This window comes from Pongo pygmaeus, chromosome 5 (genome assembly GCF_028885625.2).
Source record: "Pongo pygmaeus isolate AG05252 chromosome 5, NHGRI_mPonPyg2-v2.0_pri, whole genome shotgun sequence".
NCBI classification, from domain to species: Eukaryota; Metazoa; Chordata; class Mammalia; order Primates; family Hominidae; genus Pongo; species Pongo pygmaeus.
In genome coordinates, this window is record NC_072378.2 from 6,583,728 (window position 1) to 6,604,393 (window position 20,666).

General features: G+C 47.0%; 1 protein-coding gene across 4 annotated transcripts in view; it reads right to left on the reverse strand.

The window, feature by feature from the left end:
• Positions 1-9,503: 9,503 nt before the first annotated feature.
• LOC134739685 (uncharacterized) overlaps positions 9,504-20,666 on the reverse strand; it is a 105,717-nt gene continuing 94,554 nt past the window's right edge. The window contains exons 4-8 of one of the 4 annotated variants that reach the window (XR_010126567.1): positions 17,000-17,065; positions 15,767-15,974; positions 15,180-15,624; positions 14,882-15,091; positions 9,506-9,758 (exon numbers count right to left, since the gene is read on the reverse strand). Coding sequence is in view for 1 of the 4 variants with exons in the window: in XM_063665786.1 (XP_063521856.1) it covers positions 11,845-11,865 (21 nt within the window). In the remaining 3 variants the exon portion in view is untranslated. Of the gene's footprint in view, positions 11,866-14,881; positions 15,625-15,766; positions 15,975-16,999; positions 17,066-20,666 lie in introns of all 4 variants that reach the window. The other 3 variants (XR_010126566.1, XR_010126565.1, XM_063665786.1) reach the window with 3 other exon arrangements.

Here is a 20,666-nt window from a genome sequence, read left to right on the forward strand (position 1 = left end):
TGCTATTTTTAAATGTTCTTATACATTTACAACCAGTGATAAAACAGATCTTAACACTTTAAAAATTTTTTGAAGATTATGAAACAATCATAATTTTCCTTGTTGCTTCCTAAAATTGCTTCACACAGTTTCAACTTGCACAATCATTTCTACAGTTCCACACTTTCGTGCAAAGCAAAGACTTTACAATGCTGCGATGTTGTAAAGAAAATTCCCGTTGTCCTACTCTGAATCATTTGACAAATGCAACTGAACTCACCACGATGGAGTTGTGTAATACCAAGGTTACATGAATCTTTCTCTCACATAGCTTGCAGTTGAGGAAGAAGGATGGCAAGTCAACCAACATAATGGTTAAGGCTGACGTTAATTGATAGCTTTCTGTGTTCTGGACACTGTGCTGGTCCTTTTGTTACAGTGCATTGCCTGCAAGGTGGAGCTTTAGGAGGGGGATGATAATGAAAACTTCGGAGACCATGGGGACTTCATCCTTTAGAGCCTGGGTCCATGTGCCTGTGTGTCAAGAAAGGCCCAGCCAGGAAGGCAGCGTCCCTCTTTTCTGCCCACACCTACAGGCTCCCAAGGCAGGGAGGGCCGAGGTGGATGTGAGGCCTGAGACGGGCACTCAACACAGCAGTCCCCTGTCATAAGGACAAGACTGGAAGTTGGCCGAGGTTTGCCAGCAACTACTGCTTTCTTATCATCGCATAAGATGCAAATGCCCGGGGATTCTTCTAACGTGGTGTTAGGCAGATATACTTCATATCTTCTGTTTATCTAATATCATGAAGGCACATTTCAGGAGAGTGAGCTGCTGCAAAAGGTATACATTGTGCCTTGGAAAACTCCTTGGGCATGAAAACTATAAACCAGCCATCCAAGTTACCTTCACATTTAGGAAATCACCACTGTTGATATGATGTGTCTTTGTTGGATCGTTGTACCTTGGCAGTCTCTTCGAGCCTGTGCTTTTTAGCCTTCTCTCCACCTGTACTTTTAGGCATTGCTTACTTTTTTATAGGCAAAAAGATTACATATATGCACATGTGTGTGGCTACATGTGAGTAAATATGTATGTATCGGTAGGGATGCTGTATTAGTTGCTGGGGCTGCCATAATAAAATGCCACAGATGCGGCAGCTTATACAACGGAGCTTTATTCCCTCACAGTGCTGGGGGCTGGAAGTCCCACATCCAGGTGTGGGTGGGATTGGTTTCTCCTGAGGCCTCCCTCCTGGGCTTGCAGATGGTGTCCTCTCCCTGTGTCCTCACACCGTCTTCCCTCTGTGGGTGTCTGTGTCCTCATCTCCTCTTCCTATAAGGACTCCTGACATATTGGATTAGAGCCCATTCTAATGCCTTCGTTTTACCTTAATTATCTTTTTAAAGGCCCCATCTCCAAATACAGTTACAGTCTGAGGTATGAGGAGGTTAGGGCTTCAACATATGAATTTTGAGGAACACATTTCAGATTATAACAGATACATATATATGTGTATCCTATAAATGAAAATGTCAGGACGGATTTTAGATATAGAATTTTTTACTTAATTATGATCCCCCAGCGATCTCATCTCCTCTTAGTCTCAATTTTTCTTGTCTAAGAGAGGGTGCTCCTACCCACATCTTCAGTCCAAATCCCTCTCCTGCAGGTCGGACCCGCATTTGCAGTGACGGTGACTGGACATTTTCTCCCACGTGTTCTTCAACACTTTCAGCCCTACAGGTCTGAAACGAAACTTACCCTCCTCCAGTGAAGCTCTTCCTCCTGGCCTTTCTGCTTCCTTTTTAAACTCCATCCCTCTCCAGGCCTCCCATTACTGGCTGGGAGCCCCGCCCCTTCCTGGGCCTCCCCCCTCCAGTCCGCCTTTCCAGGCTGAGAGCCCCGCCCATTCCAGGCCTCACCTCCTGGCTGGAAACCCCGCCCACTCCAGGCCTCACCCTCCAGGCTGGGAGACCCGCCTCTCCCGGGCCTCCGGATCCTGGCTGGGAGCCATCTCTTCCTCCTCCCGCTTCCTGCACTCCTGATCAGGTCAGTGGCGAGTCACAGATCTCTGAAATGTCCTTCCTGACTGTTAGCTCCACAGCATTCCTACAGCTCCCGCCGTAGTTCCGCCCTCCGGAGGGTTCCAACAGCAGCCCAGTGCGCCTCCCCAGCCCCAGGCTCCCTCCACGCTAGTCAGCCTGCACCTGGCGCTCCCTGGCACACATATTTTCCATTGCTCTTCACTGCCAATTAAATGCAAATTTCTCATCATGTGGTTCCAAGTTCTCTGTGTTTGGTCCTCTTTTCCTGACAGCTCTACCCTCCCCAGAGAACTACAATCTGGCCAAGAGCCTCACCAGCCTATTCCACCGAACCATTGTTCTATTTATTTTAGATTCAGGGGTATTTGTATGCAGGTTTGTTACATAAGTATATTGCGCTATGATGAGGTTTGTGCTTCTGATGATGATCCAGTCGCCCAACATAGTACCGGATAGTTAGGTTTTCTTCCATTGCCCCCCTCTCCCTCCTTCCTTTTGGAGTCCCTGGTGTCTGTTGTTCCCATGTTTATGTCCTTATGTACCCAGTGTTTAGATCCCACTTATAAGTGAGGGCATGTGGCATTTGGTTTTCTGTTTCTGCATTAGTTTGCTTAGAATAACGACTGCCAGCTGCATCCATGTTGCTGCAAAGGACATGATTTCCTTATTTTTTATGACTGCATAGTATTCCATGGCAAAAAAAATGGTATAAAAATATGTACCAAATTTTTTTAATCCAATCCACAGTCGATGGGCACCTGGGTTGATTATATGTCTTTACTATTGTGAATAGTGCTGTGAGGAACATACGTGTGCAGGTGTCTTTTTGGTAGAACTATTTATATTCCTTTGGGTATATACCTAGTAATGGGATTGCTTGGTCTAATATTCATTCTATTTTAGATCTTTAAGAAATCTGCAAACTGCTTTCCACAGGGCCTGAATTAATTTGCATTCTCACCAAAGTTTATAAGTATTCCCTTTCTCCTCAACCTCTCCAGCATCTGTTATTTTTTGACTTTTTAATAATAGCCATTCTGACTGGTGTGAAATAGTACTTTATTGAGACCACTGCTTTATAAAGTGAAAGTCCTTTTCAGGTTTTTTTTTCATTCACTGGCAGAGGTTGCTGGCCCAGCAGGGGTTGTGCAAACTCTGTCTTTGTTCCCCTGTATTTGCCTTCCTCTCCCTTTTTCCTTCCTTTCCCTTTCTGAACACACACGCACACACACATACACACAACATGTACAGAAGGGCTCTTATCTGAAATAATCAATAAAAATCGAGGATGTGAAGATGTCATACAAGGAGCAAAGGGGAAAAGTAAACATAAGGAAAATGTACAAATCCTAATTTATAACCATGTAACCAGCATGGGCTTTAAAGTCTACACAAGACAGACTACAACAAGCCTCTGCCCCTGCAGAAACTGGATAAATCCTGGAGAATGACTATAATTTCCATGACACAAATTCTTCCTCAGGAGGAAGGATCAAGCCTTCTGAATAAAAGGGCTAGGAAAAGAAATTTTCCTGAGGCTGTCAAAGGCAAGTAGGATTCTTTTTCAAGGTCAACAGGCATTAGAAACAGAAGACATACACAGTATGCCAGAAAATTACAAGATGTCCCTTTCCTTGACACCAAAGAGTTAAATATAGAAATGTGCATGTGGACAGTTATTAGGAGAAAGGAGAAAGGGAAGAGAAGGTGGCCCATTTCCTCCCTCGGCCAAAAAGAAAACAAACAACTTAAATAAAACAATAAGATGCTGTCATCATGAAACACTGTGCATGTGTTGGCCAATAGGCTATTAATACACAGCACAGTCTGGAGCTTTGCTGAACATGGAAATGCTTCCAGCCTCTTTGCAACACTGCTTGTATGAACACTGCTAAAAATATTGGTGGGATATATATGTGTACTTGTGTGCTTGTGTGTGCATGTGTGTGCTTGTGCATGCGTGTGCATGCATGAGGATGTATGTGTTGCATGTGTTTGTGAGCATGTCTCAGTAGATCCCAACACAGACTGCTTTGAGGAGAATTCATTTTCATTCCATCCAGAGTTGCTCACAACAAGTCTGATTAGCTGGGATAGTAAAAGAGAAAAGAGCAGACAGAAATCTATCCCCCTTTTCTCTTTATCTTTGAGACTCTTGGAGAAGCACATGCCTTTACTCTCACCCCACAGAACACACCCTTCAGAACCCACTCCCACAACCACACCCACTCCATTCTACACAGGCACATCCAGCTGTCCTCCTGTCTGTCTTCACCATGGTGACCAGAGCCTCCACCCTCTACTTCCCTAAAGCAAAAATTGGCAAAGAACCCAAGGAAATGAATGTCTTTCCAGTGAACCAAAGTTTTGTTATGCACTGTTTGGATAACAGTGTCCTAACAGAATACCTGGAAGTTACAGAATATACTCATTAAACCTAGCTGCCGGTTAATAAGCCCTTGAAATGCCTCAGGGCTCCCATCAAAGAGTTTCTGGAGACAGAGGGCTAGGCCAGTATCTAGGTCCTGCTTGAGAATAAGATTTCATTTCAGAGACCACTTGCTACACTGTATTGAGAATGTTTCAGGGGCCGAATCAGTCCCTCTGGGGGAAAAATGCTCTCTGAATGTGTGTCCTGGGTGTGGAAAGGGGAGTGGCTGAGATTGGACATCTTCAATGTAGAGTGTCCTCATGCATTGTCTCAGGAATCCTCATGGCTTCTGTACAGCAAGAATCAATCCACATTTCACCCTTTCATAAGGACTCCAGTCATACTGGAGTGGGATCCACCCTAATGACCTCATCTCCATGTGGTTAAAACTCTTTTTCCAAATAAGGCCACATTCTGAGGTTTGGGGGTTAGGACTTCAACAGATGTTTTGGAGATCTTTTTGGAGGGGGCACAATTCAACCCACAAAAGTAGTCCTTACCCCAAGGGACCTATGGATGTTTACTCAGGTGGCTAATCACCGAGGAAAGGGGAAGACTCAGACAGTCCAAGGACTACTGGACACAGGTCTGAGTTGACATGGACACTTGGGTACCCACAGTGTCATCACAGTCCCCTGTTAAGAGTGGGGCCCCCCAGGGACAGAGACTAAGTGGAGTCCTAGCTAATGTCCAGCTCCTAATGGTCCTGCTGAGTCCACTAACATGCTGTGGGCATTGCCCTGTTTTCTGAGTGCACAGACGGAACTGATCTGCTTGATAGTTAGATTAGCCTTAACACTGGGTCTCTGGCCCATGGGCTAAGACCTGTCATAGTGGAGGGCACCAAAAGGAAACTGAAAATACCACTGTCAGCTGAGGTTGTCTATCAAAAATAATATTGCATTCTGAAGTAGATGGCAGAAATTTGTATCACCATTAAAAACCTCAAGGGTACAAGGCAGTGCTATTAACCATATCTCTGTTTAGTTCACCAGCTTAGCCCCTGCAGAAACTGGATAAACCCTGGAGAATGACTGTAGTCTACACCAGGATTAAACGAATAGTAACCCTGATTGCAGGTGCTGTACTAGACATAGTATCTTTGGTAGAACCGATTAGTGAGGCCTTTGGTACAACCACTGACATGGGAGATGCATTCTTTTCCATTCCAATCAAGAAAGAGGATCAGAAATGGTTTGTATTTAGGTAGGACAGAAAACAATATTAAACTGAAGTTTTGCCTCAGGGCTAAATGAACTCTACTGCCTTCTGTCCTAAAATAGCTTGAGGATATGTGGACCACCTGAATGTCCCACAGAACATCATGACACCTTGGTGATGGGGCAGAACCAACAACAGATGGCTATCTCACTAGAGGTCTTGGTAAGATACATGCACTAGAGAGGATGGGAAATAAACCCTATGAAGATTGAGAGATATACATGTCAATAAAGTCCTTACGGATCCAATGCTCAGGGCCATTCCTGAATATCTCCTCTAAATTCAAATAAAATCACTGCATCTTGCATTCCCTACCACAAAGAAGGAAGCACAGTGCATGGTGTGCCTCATTTGCTTCTGAAGGCAAAACATTTCCTACCTAGGAATGCTGCTTCAGCCCCTATACTGGATGACACAAAAGGGTGCTAACTTTGAGTGGAGCCTAAACTAGGAAAGAGCTCTGCAACAGGTCCGAACTGGAGTGCAAGCACACCTGCCACTGGAGCCATGTTATCTCATGGACCTCATGAGGTTGTAGGTGTTAGCAGTGGGACAAGATGCATCATAGGGTGGAAATTGTATATCTAAGATCAAACCTAGGCAGGACTGGAGGATACGCATGAGTAATCCACATAAGCTGGTAGCCCAGACCCCCATGTCACCCACCGCGGCTATACCAGGGCTCCTGCCTCAGCTCATATGTGTGGCCATACTGGAGTGCTGACACACTGATCTGGGGTGACTCAACTCACATCAGGCACTGGATGAGTACAGTGTCCTGGGCTAAAGATGATCTATCCCAGACCCTCATCTTCAGCAGCATCAGTGGCCCTCACAGCAGCTCTCCCTCCTCTGTATTCCTACTTAGTGGCAGCTGTGGCCTGCAGCACCCAAAAACAGTGAGGTAGAGGGAACGGCAAGCATCCTTTACCCTGTGCCCCATCAATGGCACTGTCATCCCCTCTGTAGGCTCTGTGCCATGTGTCAGGTAGTATCCAGGGCTTGTGAGACATCACTCCAAGTTTCCAACCAGGTATGCTCTTGATTCCAGTGGATGTGATGACATTGTGCTCTCTCAGGGCTTAGGCTGTGCCAGAGGAGGGATGAACATTCCTTGCTGAATGAGATCCGTCTAGTTGCTCCACCCAGGGCCTCTGGCCTGTCCTTTCTATTGGTGATGGAGTGTAGAAGGCAGGCATGGAGTTAACACAGAAAGAGTTAACTTTCTGTGTTAGGCAGGCATGGAGTTAACCCTCTGAAAACACAGGATGCCAGTCTAAAGAGTGAAGAGAAAATGTGGTTGGAAGATGTGTTCTTCTACCTTTACATCATAAATTTCAGAACAGTGCATTTCATGACCAGAGGATGAATTACTGTTCACATTTTTCTGCATGCTCTGGGTAAGATTTGCAATTGTGATCATTGCTAATGGAAGCACAGTAAGAGCTTTCAGAGGGTCAGTGGAAGCCAGTATGCAAGACATATGCTGGACAAGGCAGCCTCTTGAGTGATGATGTAACTACCATTAAACACATGGTATCAGGGAACTACAGAGGTATGATCTGTGTTGCTTCAATACAAAAAAGTGAAGAAGAGCCATGGCACTGCCAGTAATAATGATGTTCCATGAGAGATATACAAGTAGCGAGAACTTTTGCCACTAAGAAGAAACTTCACACTGAAAGGACAATAAATATGTAAATGCATCTTGTCTACCTATAACTCTAAATCAATTGATCAGTCTATACATCACCATGCCTCATGAATTTTGTCATAAATTGTTTATGCAGAGGATTCACAAAAATAGAGAGACAGAGAGATAATCTGCCCTGGATTAATCAATGACATTTACCAAGCTCTAACAAGAACAAGAATTGTGCTAGATACCATGGATACAATAAAGAACAATGCACAAATGCACTAAATGTAACTCACTGTCTAAACTGGTAGCAATGCATATAGACAGACGCAGGGTGACCTGAGCAGGGACATAGGAAGGGGTGATGGAATGAACACCCAGCAATGGTTCCGTACTGATGTTCCCAGTTGAAGTCATCAAAAAGGTGACCACTCCACAGGAACTCCATTTGAGGGCCTTGTTCAATGGGACTTTTCAGCCATCCTCCCAATCCAAGTATTTTCTTCTCCTATTAAACTTGTCTTTGATTAGCTCTCCATTGCTCAGAGATTCTGTGAGATACCTATGGAAAGATGGAAGTGACACTTACGTCTGCCTATCCCAACAGCCTAGTCAGAAATCACCAAAATGAGGCAAGAGAAAAGGGTTTTTAGTCAACCTTTTTCCTGTGTGCCTGTTCTAGTTGAAGAATCTGGGTTTAATAAACCTAGAATTCTTTATAAAAGAATTCTTGCCGGGCCAGGCGTGGTGGCTTACGCCTGTAATCCCAGCACTTTGGGAGGCCAAGGCAGGTGTATCATGAGGTCAAGAGTTTGAGACTAGCCTGACCAACATGGTGAAACCCGGTCTCTGCTAAAAATACAAAAATTAGCTGGACATGGAGGCACGTGCTTGTAATCCCACTCAGGAGGCTGAGGCAGGAGAATCACTTGAACCCGGGAGGCGGAGGTTGCAGTGGGCCGAGATCGCACCATTGCACTCCAGCATGGGCGACAGAGTGAGACTTTGTCTGAAAAAAATAAAAATAAATAAATAAATAAAGAATTCTTGCAACCACACCTCACAGATCACAGTTCCAGTACTGCTGTAGAAGAAGGTCTTTCTGAAGAAGGTACAAAGGGGAAAGATAAAGGTGCTGGGTTTTATTTCTGGTCCTGGTCAGAATCAACTCAGTCTTTACCAACAGGGATTGTCCCATCTGTCATCCTTGGTTACACAACCCCCATCAGGCAGAATGGGGGAAGGACTGAGCTCTGGGCCTGGTGAGCACCACTGAGAGCCCCACTGCTACTTCAGGAATCGCCTATCAGGCTGGTGGGTGGGGTAGGAGTAAAAATAATCAGCACCAGTTTTGGGGCCCAGTCTAGAAGTGTCATTTGACTAGACCCCCACCGCCTCCATAGCTCTTGAGAGTCTTTTCTGAGGACCTTTACTGCAGTCTATGCAAAAAAAAAACCACTCATAGTCCTCAGTAACTTCCAATCCTCCAGAGCCATACAGTGTGGTCACTTTACTCATCCTCTAGGCTTTCTTTAGTTATTCATGCAGATAGGCCTGGCCTTGGGTGTCTGTAGCGAGGCCACAAGGCCTTGGATCAGAACAGCAACGTCAGGGAAAACAAAATCCAAGGGGCTGCCCAGTCCAAAGACAAACAGGGAGTCTAGTCCTCATCTTGTAACCACAATCTCTACCTTGCGATGCTGCAGGGGCACCTCTTCTGCCTTTCACCTGGGTTCCTGGCAAAGGCCTTGCAAAGCATTATTCAGGGCACTGTGTGAGGCCAGAGAAGGAATTGAGGAAGACCAGACCCATACACAGAGATGAAGAGTGTGGAGTGACAGGAAGGCGGGGCTTGAGCTGGTGGCAAAACGGGAAAAGTTCCTTATCCCCCTGGCAGGGCTTGCGATGGAGGTGTGGCTGGCTTCTTCTGTGCCCCGCTGCTCAAACCTGTAGGGGGAGCATGCAGATGGGCAGGCGGTGGGGGCTCCAACCCCACAGCAATGTCTAAGGGTGAATGTTTACAGCTCCTGAGGTCCCAATGGGCCTGTGTCACAGGGTGCTCTTTCAGTTGAGCCATCCCTAGTCAGCTCAGTTAGACCTCCTGCCTTATTCCAAGGACAGAGGCTTTCTGTATCCTGAGGTTTCTTGCCTCCGTGCACCAAAAGAATCAGATCACACATGGGCTTGGAGAATGAGTGCAAGGTTTTATTGAGTGGAAGTAGCTCTCAGAAGATGCGGGAGCCAGAAGGGAGATGGAGTGGGGAGGTGGTTTTCCCCTCTGAAGTCGGACCGCTCAGTGGCCAGGCTGTCCTCTAGCTGCACCGAGTGGTTCTGCCTGTGGATGGCCTGCCGTGGGCCGCTATCAGTCTGCTCTTACACCGGTGTGTTCCTCTTGACGTCCAGAGGCTTGTGTGCGTGCCTGCTAGGCTCTTAGGTTTTCTACAGGCACAGGATGAGGGTGTGGTAAGCCAAGGTAGTCTTGGGAAATGCAACATCTAGACACGAAAACAAAAATGCCTGTCCTCACCTAGGTCTGTGGGCACAGGCCCCGGGGTGGAGCCCTAGCCAGGGACCACACCCTTCCCTTCCCAGCACTTCCCCGCCCCCATTCTGTATCAGTAGCTTGAGGGAGTTACTTCTCAGGGAGATGTTTTGGTTTTTAGGGAGAAGACAAAATCTCCAATTTGAAAAACAAGTCCTTTGGTGAGGGAAACACTGGACACAGAGGGCGGGCTGGAAGGGCAGGGTGCTGGGAAGATAGCAAGGAGGAGTCCAGACCCACCGGGGAAGCAGCCTGGGAAGGTATTTTCTAAGAGACGAGGAAAGACTGGGAAACGGAGAAATTTTTAGGGTGGAGGGTGGGAAACAGAGCAGATGGCCTTAATCTTCTGACTGAGAAAGGAGGCAGTGCCAAGCCCGGCTGGGGTGACAATGGGAGTCTGGGCTGAGGGATGGCGAGGACATCCTCTGCTGGTTGCTGAAGGTCTAGGATGGGCACTGAGGCGAGCCTCGGCAGTGCTCCCCGGGCTTGCCTCTCAGGAGGGGCCCTGCAGGAAGTGTCCAGATGCAGAGCCCCAACTCCTCCCCCAGACTTGGATTCAGTAGCACTGGGATGGGGTCCAAAATCTGTATCATTAGGACACTCTCAGAATATACTTATCAGGCAAAGCCTGGAGAAATAGTGAGCAAAAACTGTTAGCCCCAGGGAGAGCCCACTGGAGGCTGGAAACGGGAAGTATTGGGGAATCACTTAGTATCCTTTATCAGACTCTGCTGCCCAGAACCCTGGGGGAGAAAGCTGATGGGGGAGGAGTGTGTAGCCACATGGGATCTACCCAAGAGGGGAAGGTATCTCCAGGAGGGTAGAGTCCATCCAGGAAGGTGAGGTCTAGTTGGGGGGATGGGGTCTACCCAGAGGGGTGAGGTCTGGCTGGGGAGGACGGGGTCAGTCCAGGAGGGCAAAGTCTAGCTGGGAGGATGGGGTCTATCCAGAGGATCAGGTCTAGCTGGGGAGAAGGGGTCTATCCAGGAGAGTTCTGGTTGGGGAGATGCACCTACCCAAGAGGGTGAGGTCCAGCTCGGGGGATGGGATCTGTCCAGGAGGATGAAGTCTAGCTGGGGGGATGGGGTCTACTCAGGAGAGTGAGTTCTGGTTGGGGAGATGGGTCTACCCAGAGGGTGAGGTCTAGCTAGGGGGAAGAGGGTCTGTCCAGGACGGTAAGGTCTCTCCATAGGGTGCTTTGGGAGGTCTGGGGCTTGGGGTTCCTGTGATCACAGCCTAAATATGTGACTTGGACCCACACTTGGCAGAGACCAAGGTGAAAACAAGACAGGACTGATGGACTCTGAGGAGAGAGAGTAGTCTGAGGAAAGAGTGGCGGGAGCAGGGTCAAGAGCGAGAGGCCAGAGTGCAAGGAAGTGGGAAGGGTCTGAGGAGATGGGATCCCAGAGTGGGACCTGGGGAGCTGGACTGCTGGTAATGCTTCTCACGCTGGAGAGGCCAATCCTAGGGCTTGGTTAGACTAAATGCATTTAACTGGGGCAGCAGTTTTACACATATATTTAAGGAGGAGATGATTTTATCATAAACACATTCCATTGATTCATGTGAAATCATTAAAAAATTAAGGTCGAGGTTTTTCTCCTGGCTGCTTTAGGCTACATGCCCAGGACTCCTGTCCCTCTGTGGTGAGGGGATTCGGGTGGAAGAGTTTGAGAAGCTCTGCTGTGGATTCCTCTTTTTAAATAAAGGGGGACGCTCCAAGCCTGGCATTGAAAGGCACACCTCTCAGTGGAAGCAGGTGGCCAGGCTTTGATCCCTTAAGGATTGGAACCTTATGAAATTGCCAACATTGGACCATGTTTGACTTGTGTAAATAGCTTCTTCCTGTGATTCAATCTAAATTTTAGACTCCAGGCCTCATCGCTGCCTCCACCATGTGGCCTCAAGGGGGCGCCGCTCCGCCTCCTAAATCCCCAAGGACAAAGCCCACTTTCTTGGCTTCTGGAAGCAGCGCGAGGGAAGTCACTGGTGGAATAAAGACTGCTGTATTTAAAACGCAAGCATAGAGAGGAACGTGAATTAGAACAGTTCCTTGTCCCCTAAAATATGGTCCCCAGACCAGCAGCATCAGCACCCCCTGGGAGCTTGTAGAATTCCTGGACACTAACCGAGATCTGCTGAACCAGAATCCAGTTTAGCAGGACTGCCCAGGCTCTCCTATGTATGTGCGCATAGCAGAAGCACCAGTCTAGCCAGCAAGAGTCCGCTTATTTGTCACCTGCCTTTCCAGCCCCAGCAATCTGGGCCCTATCACTTCCCCTGGGGACACATTATTAGACCTTCCATTCTTCAAAATCAACGTAAGGTCTGGCTCCCACAGGAACATGTTCCTGTCTAAAGAGCCGCCTCTTCTTTCAGAAAGTATATTCGTTATCTTTGCTGTGTAATAAATGACCCTAAAACAGAGGTTTAAAACAGTAAACATTTATTTTTGCCATATGCTTTTGGTTAGAAGCAAGTCACTAATCCAGCCCAGGCTTCAAGGGAAAGGGATCACACGCAGGGCCTGAATACCAGGAAGCAGGGATCACTGGGGATCATATTCCAGGCAGCCTACTGCGGGGAATAATCTCCAATCTAAGGGGCAGGCTTCAACAGGGCAGCCACATCAGAATACAAGAAAACCTCCAGAGTCATGTGGTAAGGACGACATGCATTCAGCAACAGGATGCTTGAATAAGCCTTTCAACTGTGGCTTGCAGAATGGCCACATTAGTATCACTTAGGAAACATTTTCAAAAACTACCAATGCCCAAGCACTACGCAAGACCAATTAGATCACAATCTTCAGGCATGGGTTTTTTTTAATTCCCCAGATAATTCTGTTGCACAACTGAGGTTAAGAACCATGGCTTCAGGCCAGGTGCGGTGGCTCACACCTTTAATCCCAGCACTTTGGGAGGCCGAGGCAGGCAGATCACCTGAGGTAAGGAGTTTGAGACCAGCCTGGCCAGCATGGTGAAACCCCATCTCTACTAAAAATGCCAACAAATTTAGCTGGGCATGGTGGCGCGCCTATAATCCCAGCTACTTGGGAGGCTGAGGCAAGAGAATCACTTGAACCCGTGAGGCAGAGCTTGCAGTGAGCTAAGGCTGTGCCACTGCACTCCAGTCTGGGCAGCAGGGTAAGACTGTCTCAAAAACAAAAACAAGAACACAGAACGATGGCTTCATATGAAAATTTCCAAATGCTACAATGCTACAGCGAAGTAGTGGTAAAGATTCCTAGTGCAAAAGATGTGAGGCTCAGCAGCTTGGACTTCTGCTGGGGAATCCGTGGATTGGAAAAGTGGGCCTTAAAGAGCGTTGGGACCATCTTGGAGGTGCGCCAATAAGGCTGACAAAAGATTTGTGCTTTTTTATGATTGCCTATCTTAGCAAAAGTCCCATCAAGTCATGATGCTGGAAAATACATCCAAGAGTTACAAATACAGAAAGGAAAAAAGAAAAGGTGGTGGGAGGAAGAAGGAAGGAAGGAAACCTATATATAAAAGCCAATCTGAAAAGGCTCCATGATGTATGATTTCAACTACATGACATTCCAAAAAAGGCAAAGCTATTGAGGCAGTAAAAAGGTCAGTTGTTGCCAGGAGTTTAGAGTGAAGGAAGGGACAAATAGGTGGAGCACAGAGGATTTTTAGGCAGTGAGACTACTGTGTGATCCTGCAGTGGTGGATAATGTCATTATACAGTTGTTCAAGCCCATGGAATGTACACCACCAAGAGTGAAACCTAATGTGAACTATGGACTTTGGGTGATGATGATGCGTCAGTACAGGTTTGTTGATTATAACAACAAAGGTACCATTTGAGTGGGGACATTGCTAATGGGAGAGGCTGTCCATGCACGGGAGCAGGAGGCATATGATATATGCCAAGTTTCCTCCAAATTTCGCTGTGAACCTAAAAGTGTTCTTAAAAAATAGTCTTTAAGAGACAGGGGCTTGCTCTGTTGCCCAGGCTAGAGTTCAGTAGCACAATCATAGCTCACTGTGGCCTCAACCTTCCGGGTTCAAGTGATCCTCCTGCCTTTGCCTCCAGAGTAGCTAGGACTATAGGCACACGCCACCATGCCTGGCTAATTTAAAATTTTTTGTACAGACAGGGTCTCACCACGTTGCCCAGGCTGGTCAAACTCAAAAGCAATCCTCCAACCTTGGCCTCCCAAAGTGCTGGGATTACAGGTATGAGCCACTATGCTTGGCCTTTATTTTAAATAAAATCTTTTAAAAAGAGACAAAAAGAAACCTATCTATTGTTAAAACTTGTCCTCAACTCCAGCTGATGACTCCAAAGAAATGGAAACAAAATGAAGACGACTCAACTAATAAAAGTGCCTCAATCTTCTACTCTCCAGTCTGTAGAGACACAGGTGAGAACTGGAGAGGCCTTGGAGGTCACCTCACCAATGCCTTTGTTTTGTGGTTGAGGAAATCGAGACATGACATCACTGGGAGGTAATGGCCTTGGCTGGGATTAGAACTCCCATCTTCAAACCTGAGCCCAGGGCTCTACCTGAAGACTTTCCACATACAGAGCACGTCTGTCGATGGGGCAGGTTGGACTCTTTCCTGCACACCAGTGCGTGAGAATGAGGCATACTGAAGAGTTAGTCAAGGGAGAGAACATGCACCCTCTTACGGGAACACCATGGCCTTTCACATAAATGTTTCACTGAGGGCTGGTTCACAGGAGGTTGGTGGTACATGACCAGCACTGCAACAGTTAATTTACTCCGTCTCATGGGAACAAGTCAATAGGTTGATCGTAGTCGCTGAGTCTAACATGCTCCCAGCTTGAGCTGCACCCCACTTTGTAAACAGCCCCTGATGGTAGCAGCTTTACCCACAACAATAAAACGGCTCCATCTTCCGGCAAGTCCAACCTTTACCTCTCCTCCCTACCCCTCGCCTGCCTGATTTTAGACACTGTTCTCATTCCCAGGGACCGGGTTGCTCCCAACTCGTTGCCATAGCCACAGGCCTCACCCAAAGCATACCAACGCTGTAGTGCTCACAGATCTTGGCAGACATCCAGGCAGATGCAGAGCAGTTGGGGTGAATAACGTTCTCTGAAAGCTGGGCCAAGACTGTTTGGTTGCACTCTCTCCGCTGTCGGCTTGAGTCTTACAGAGCTGTCCATTTGGCTGCCTGGCTGTGAATGAGCCATGGTTGTTAATTTCTTTCCCCTGCACCAGCTTCTTGGGAACCTGTAACCCAAAATTTAAACAAAGAGCTAAATCAGGCTGTTCCCAGAGCTCCGGACCCTGGCTGTTTACCAAACACTGAAAACGTTACCAGTTGCCACCAGTCCCAAATCTCTAATCTCTTCTAAAAGTCGTGAGGAATGTTGTCCCGAGAGGTCCAGGCCTGGCCCATTTATGATGCTCTTGGGTGTCCGTTTCAACATCCCAGTCCTGTGAGTTGAAATATCTTTTCCAGAGAAAGAAATGAAAGACGGGGGGTGGGGTGAAGGAGCACATGGCAAGAGAAGAGATGGAATCCCTTCAAAAACAAACGAAGAGGAGCCGTCCGTGTGCAGTGTGTTCATCCTTGGATGATTTATGTTGGCCCAGTGCTCCAGTTCATGGCAATTACAAAAAACGAGGGAGTGTCAGAAGGAATCTTCCATGAATACCAACAGTACCAGCCAACATCTGTCCCTTGGGGTGGGCAATCTGTTCCAGTCTGTTCAGAATTCTACTTAGAATTCTCAAATGGGACAGTGAACACAGAAGCACTTCTGTAGGTTAGAAAACAGTGCATACTGGTAGAATGTTGTCTTCATCAGGCATTCCCTTCCCTCCTATGTTGGTGCTCATGAAGTGATTAAGTCCCTCGGCCCCTGCCCCCAGGGTATGTGCCCACATTGCCATAGAACCTACCTGGTAGGGAGAGGGCTCACAGACCTTTTCCCACATGAGAAGGGATTGGGATGCGGGTGGGCAGGGGCCACTTCTGCTGATGAGAACACAGCAGTTCCAATCTCCCTGGAACTGGCCCCCAAGCCCCCTCTCTCCAGTTGCATTTTTGCATTGATCTCCTGCCCAGAAATACTTCGCCCGCAGTTGCCACGTCTTTGCTAAGGAGTTGCTTTAAAAAAGAATATAATATTTAGATTTAGCTGCCTGGAAGAGGAAGGTGTTTCATTCTTCTTTAAAGGTAGTCTGGAAAATTTCCACTTTAGTGGGAGAGAATATACTCTTCAATTAATAACAAAAATGAAGCAGGGTGCAGTGGCTCACACCTGTAGTTCCAGCACTTTGGGAGGCTGAGGTGGGAAGACTGCTTGAGCCCAGGACAAGACCAGCCTAGGCATCATAAGGAGACCTCATCTCTACAAAAACAACCTTGAATTTTTAAAATAAATAAAACCATCACTACCACTAACTTAACACACTCTAAGAGCAAGGGAGAAAAAATCCTGGGTACTAGTGCTGAAAATGCATATATTCCAAGGAATGGTAGCCATCATATTCCCAGTATGCAACAGCATGATTCAACCAGATCCTACACAGCTTGCCTCAAAACCCTGGCAAGACTTGCCACAAATCCTGAAGTTCCCTTCATGTTGTCTTTCCATAATTCCTTCCCCTCCCAGCGCCCACATCAGTCTGATTTCTAATATTTAAAATACCAGAAGCTGGGCAGAGCCCATCCAGGAAGAATTCTAAAATGTGATTAACAAATACAGCCTGAAATGGCTTCAGAAGTTGCTGACACTCTATTGAGACAGTGTCTTTTGAAAGACAAGGACAGTTGAAAACTTCTTGCACCACTGAAGGCTGGCGCCCTCCTGCACGTTAACAGTTTCTCTCTCCACCACACAGTTTGCTATCTCTCCATCACTGGCATTCATACAGCCTCACCCATCTCCCCGAGGGACAGCTGCTCCCAGACCCACCCTGCAGCTGAGCGGCAAGATGAGCAGAATTTTCCCTGTGAGCAGGAGACAAGGCTAAAGCTGCATGTGTGTCAATCGTGAGAGCCCAAATCAGGAGACAGATTAGGACTCTAAGGGAGCTCCACTTACTGAAGACCATCTCCCCAGGAGAACAGGCACTGAGGGCCGCCCATCCCCGCCATGCCCTTTTCCAAACAGATAAAGGGAAACTCACATTTCTGTTTTTAAACTGGGTTTCGAGTCTTTGGAAAGCTCCTACGGAGTTGACACCCGCTGACTTCTGGAGACATTAAAAAAAAAATTAAAAGCATATTAGGATGTGATGTGGCACAGCAGGTTTGGAGTTCAAACGGTGTCAGTTCAGATGTGGCTCCGCCACTGATGAGCCAGCTGCATAACCCTGAGAGCCTTCATCAGCTCTGGAGCATGTGATAACTTCCCCTGCAGGCTTGTGAGGCTTAAAGAGTACCCATGACAGGCAGGGCAGCATCTGCTATGCAGGAGGTGCTCCACACACCTGCTCTGAATGAGTGAATGTATTTTCCATGCCTATGCCACAGCAGTCACTCAGTAAGTGTACATTTTGTCCTTTTCCCAGATGAGCAGCCACCAGAGTTGGTTTCTGTAGTTCAATCTCTCAATCAAGCTAAAAACACAGCTTCTTAGAGGGACCAGGCCATCTCTGCAAGGTATCGAGAGGGCATCTGCAGAGTTTCCATCCCGGCTCCTGTCACTAGCTATGTGTGCAGCTCTGCATGCAGTCATCTAGTCCCTCTTCCCTCATTCCAAGCCTCATTTTCTCATAGTGAAAATGAAAGAACTGGACTAGATTCATAGCTGTCAACCATGCTCTATCATCCAAGCCCTTTGTTTATAAGAAATCTGATACAACCCCCCGTATTAAATACAATATTTCAAGAAAAAGGGCCTAGGCCTAAGTCAGCTCAGCTCTCCAGCCCACCTGCTCTTAGAGGCTGAACAAGAAGGCACACCCTGACTGCCACACAGGAGCCCTTAGGGTTCCTTGGAGCACAGAGAACCATAAGACCAGGTTGCCTTTAAATCTCCTTCCAGACCCGACACTCCACGATTCTAAGTGTTTACAGAGTAACTGCAGCACATTATTGAACCTGACCAAATTAACTCAAGCCTGATGTGTAACACATATCAAAGAATACAGCCAGGGTCTCTCCTTCGTCCCCAGATCCTCAGCCCTGCTGCCTGGGTAAGAGTTACTCAGCAGGAAGTCCTTTTTGACTGGTTTCAGCTTGAAACCCTACAGCATCAGGGACAAGGGGAAGTAATATAAAAAAATACCTGCAATCTTATCCTGAAGAGTGTCCTGTGAACATAAAGCAATTAAAGGAGGCTGTAGAAATAAGACCTGCAATAAATTAGTATGAACAATAGGTGTGGGAAGTGGGGAAAGGGCATCGGGCAGGAAACGCCTAATCCCAGGTTGGCATGACCTTGGGCAAGGTGCCAGTGTCTCGATGACCTTTGATGGTAGGGCTGAACCAGGTCACCTCTGAGAATTATCTAACCATAAACTTCTGTGACTAATTATTGCATGGCCAGGCATGGTGGCTCATGCCTGTAATCCCAACACTTTGGGAGGCTGAGGCAGGCAGATCACCTGAGGTCAAGAGTTCCAGACCAGCCTGGCCAACGTGGTGAAACCCCTTCTCCACTGAAAATACAAAAATTAGCCGGGCACCTTAGTGTGTGCCTGTAATCCCAGCTACTCGGGAGGCTGAGACAGGAAAATTGCTTGAACCTAGAAGGCAAAGGTTGTAGTGAGCCGAGATCATGCCACTGCACTTCAGTCTGTGCGACAGAGTAAGACTGTCTCAAAAAAAAAAAAAAAAAAAAAAAAACACACACACACTTATAAGTACTTCAGAATGTTGATAATGTTGTCAAACTGTCAGAATTGGCATTTTCCAGCTACTTAAGTTTTACTCCTAGATATTCCTCAACTGTAACATCAGTCCCCATCTTAGGCCATTGGCAGGGAGTGAGCTGACTGCTCCCCAGGGTCTCAGGTAAGGAACAGATAATGGTTTTGTTTGTAAGCTCAGCATGAGCACTATCTCCCAGAGGCCTCTGTACTATGATTACAGCCACCTTGGCATAAATGAGCACTTATCAAATCCATGAGAGGCAAACAGACATCTGCAGGCTGGCAGAACCGTCTGCAAGGATTTGCTTGACACAGATCTCTGGCTGGGCTCATGGTATCAGAGGTCCCCAGGTTTATTAATTGTTTTTAACGATCATTTTTTTCACCACCTAAACAGAAGGACCCTGTAGTTGAAAGCAAGAGGAACCAACACAGAGAGGCAGTGAGAATCAAATGGCTCAGTTAAGCCTGGGTGTGACTGGGCTAACGCTTTTTCAGGTCACAAGTCACTCTTACAAGGTAATCCATTTGCCTAAAGAGGCACGCAGCATCTTGAAGGAAGGGAACCATTGGGGCTAGGTGATTGGGTGGAATGGCATTCCCTCTGGAATCTGATCGCAGAGCCTGATTTCCAGCTTGGTCGCCTGGTCTTTAGCTTTTGACTTCCAAAGTCTTATTAGAACTAGCTAGGTGGCCCCTAGATTTATGTATCCACTTTTGTCAAAAGCAGGCTACGGAGATGGAGCCTGGTAAGGAAAATAAAGGTAAAGTAGTATGGCATTCACTCATTATGGACAAGATGTCCTCTGGTGTACATCACAAAGCTTTCACCTGCAAGTAACAGACACTCAGCTCAAACCACCTTTAAAAACAAGGATATTCTAATCTCAGATAAGAAGTCCAGCAAGTTCCAAGGAGATTAAAACCAGTGGTTCAGCGTTATCAGGAACATAAATTCCTTCCAGCTCTTGGCTCTACCATCCTCAGAGCATTGGTTTTCGCCTTAGGCAGCTCATCTCATATTTCAAGACCCCTCAGCCCTCCTGGTTTCATATCCACATTGGCGGAGTCCACTTCATGGTGACCAACATGTCACGCTGCACAAGACCTTGTGCTTAGAGAAAGACCCACATTTGGCTTAGTGCTCTACCATCACCGTCTTAAACATCCTTAGTCTTATCTGCGAACTTGTGTTTTACGAATGAAGTCCTATGGGACAGTGGAGATGCATATGAGCAGAGGATATACACACAGTGTATGTGTTTTCCTTTCCTGCTGTCCTATGTGCAGGTCATATTGGGGATCCCCATGAGCACAAAATTCCAGGGACCCACGAAGCATGGGAGTCAGTGAGACAGACTCAAAGCCAGCACAGTAAGCACGTTAAGCCCACAACCAAGTACGTGGCAGCACTGACAGCCCCAAGAGGCCATGCTTTTTGTCCAAATCAGAACTTGCTCTGAACAGAGAAAGAAAACAATAGAGCTCTAAGAAAACACAGAAGATCAAGCAACCCTATTCTATTCTTTTGAACACGTGTTACTTCCTCGTATTAGACAACTACTTCCACTGAAAATGATGACACAGGTTGGGTACGGTGGCTCATGCTTGTAATCCCAGCACTTTGGAAGGCTAAGGTGGGCAGATCTCCTAAAGTCAGGAGTTCAAGACCAGCCTGGCCAACGTGGTGAAACCCTGTCTCTCCCAAAAAATACAAAAGTTAGCCGGGCATGGTGGTAACACGCTTGTAATCCCAGCTACTCAGGAGCTGAGGCAGGAGAATCACTTGAACTCGGGACGCGGAGGTCACAGTGAGCCAAGAAAAAAGAAAGAAAATGACACAGAAGGAAAGACATAAGTGGTTGGCTAATACACCTTAGTGAACTATTTCAGAAGAAAATTCAGCACAATTCCAGCCTATAACTCCAAAAGCCTCAATTTCTTGCCTTGTTCCTGTCCCTTGATTTTTGTCCTGTCT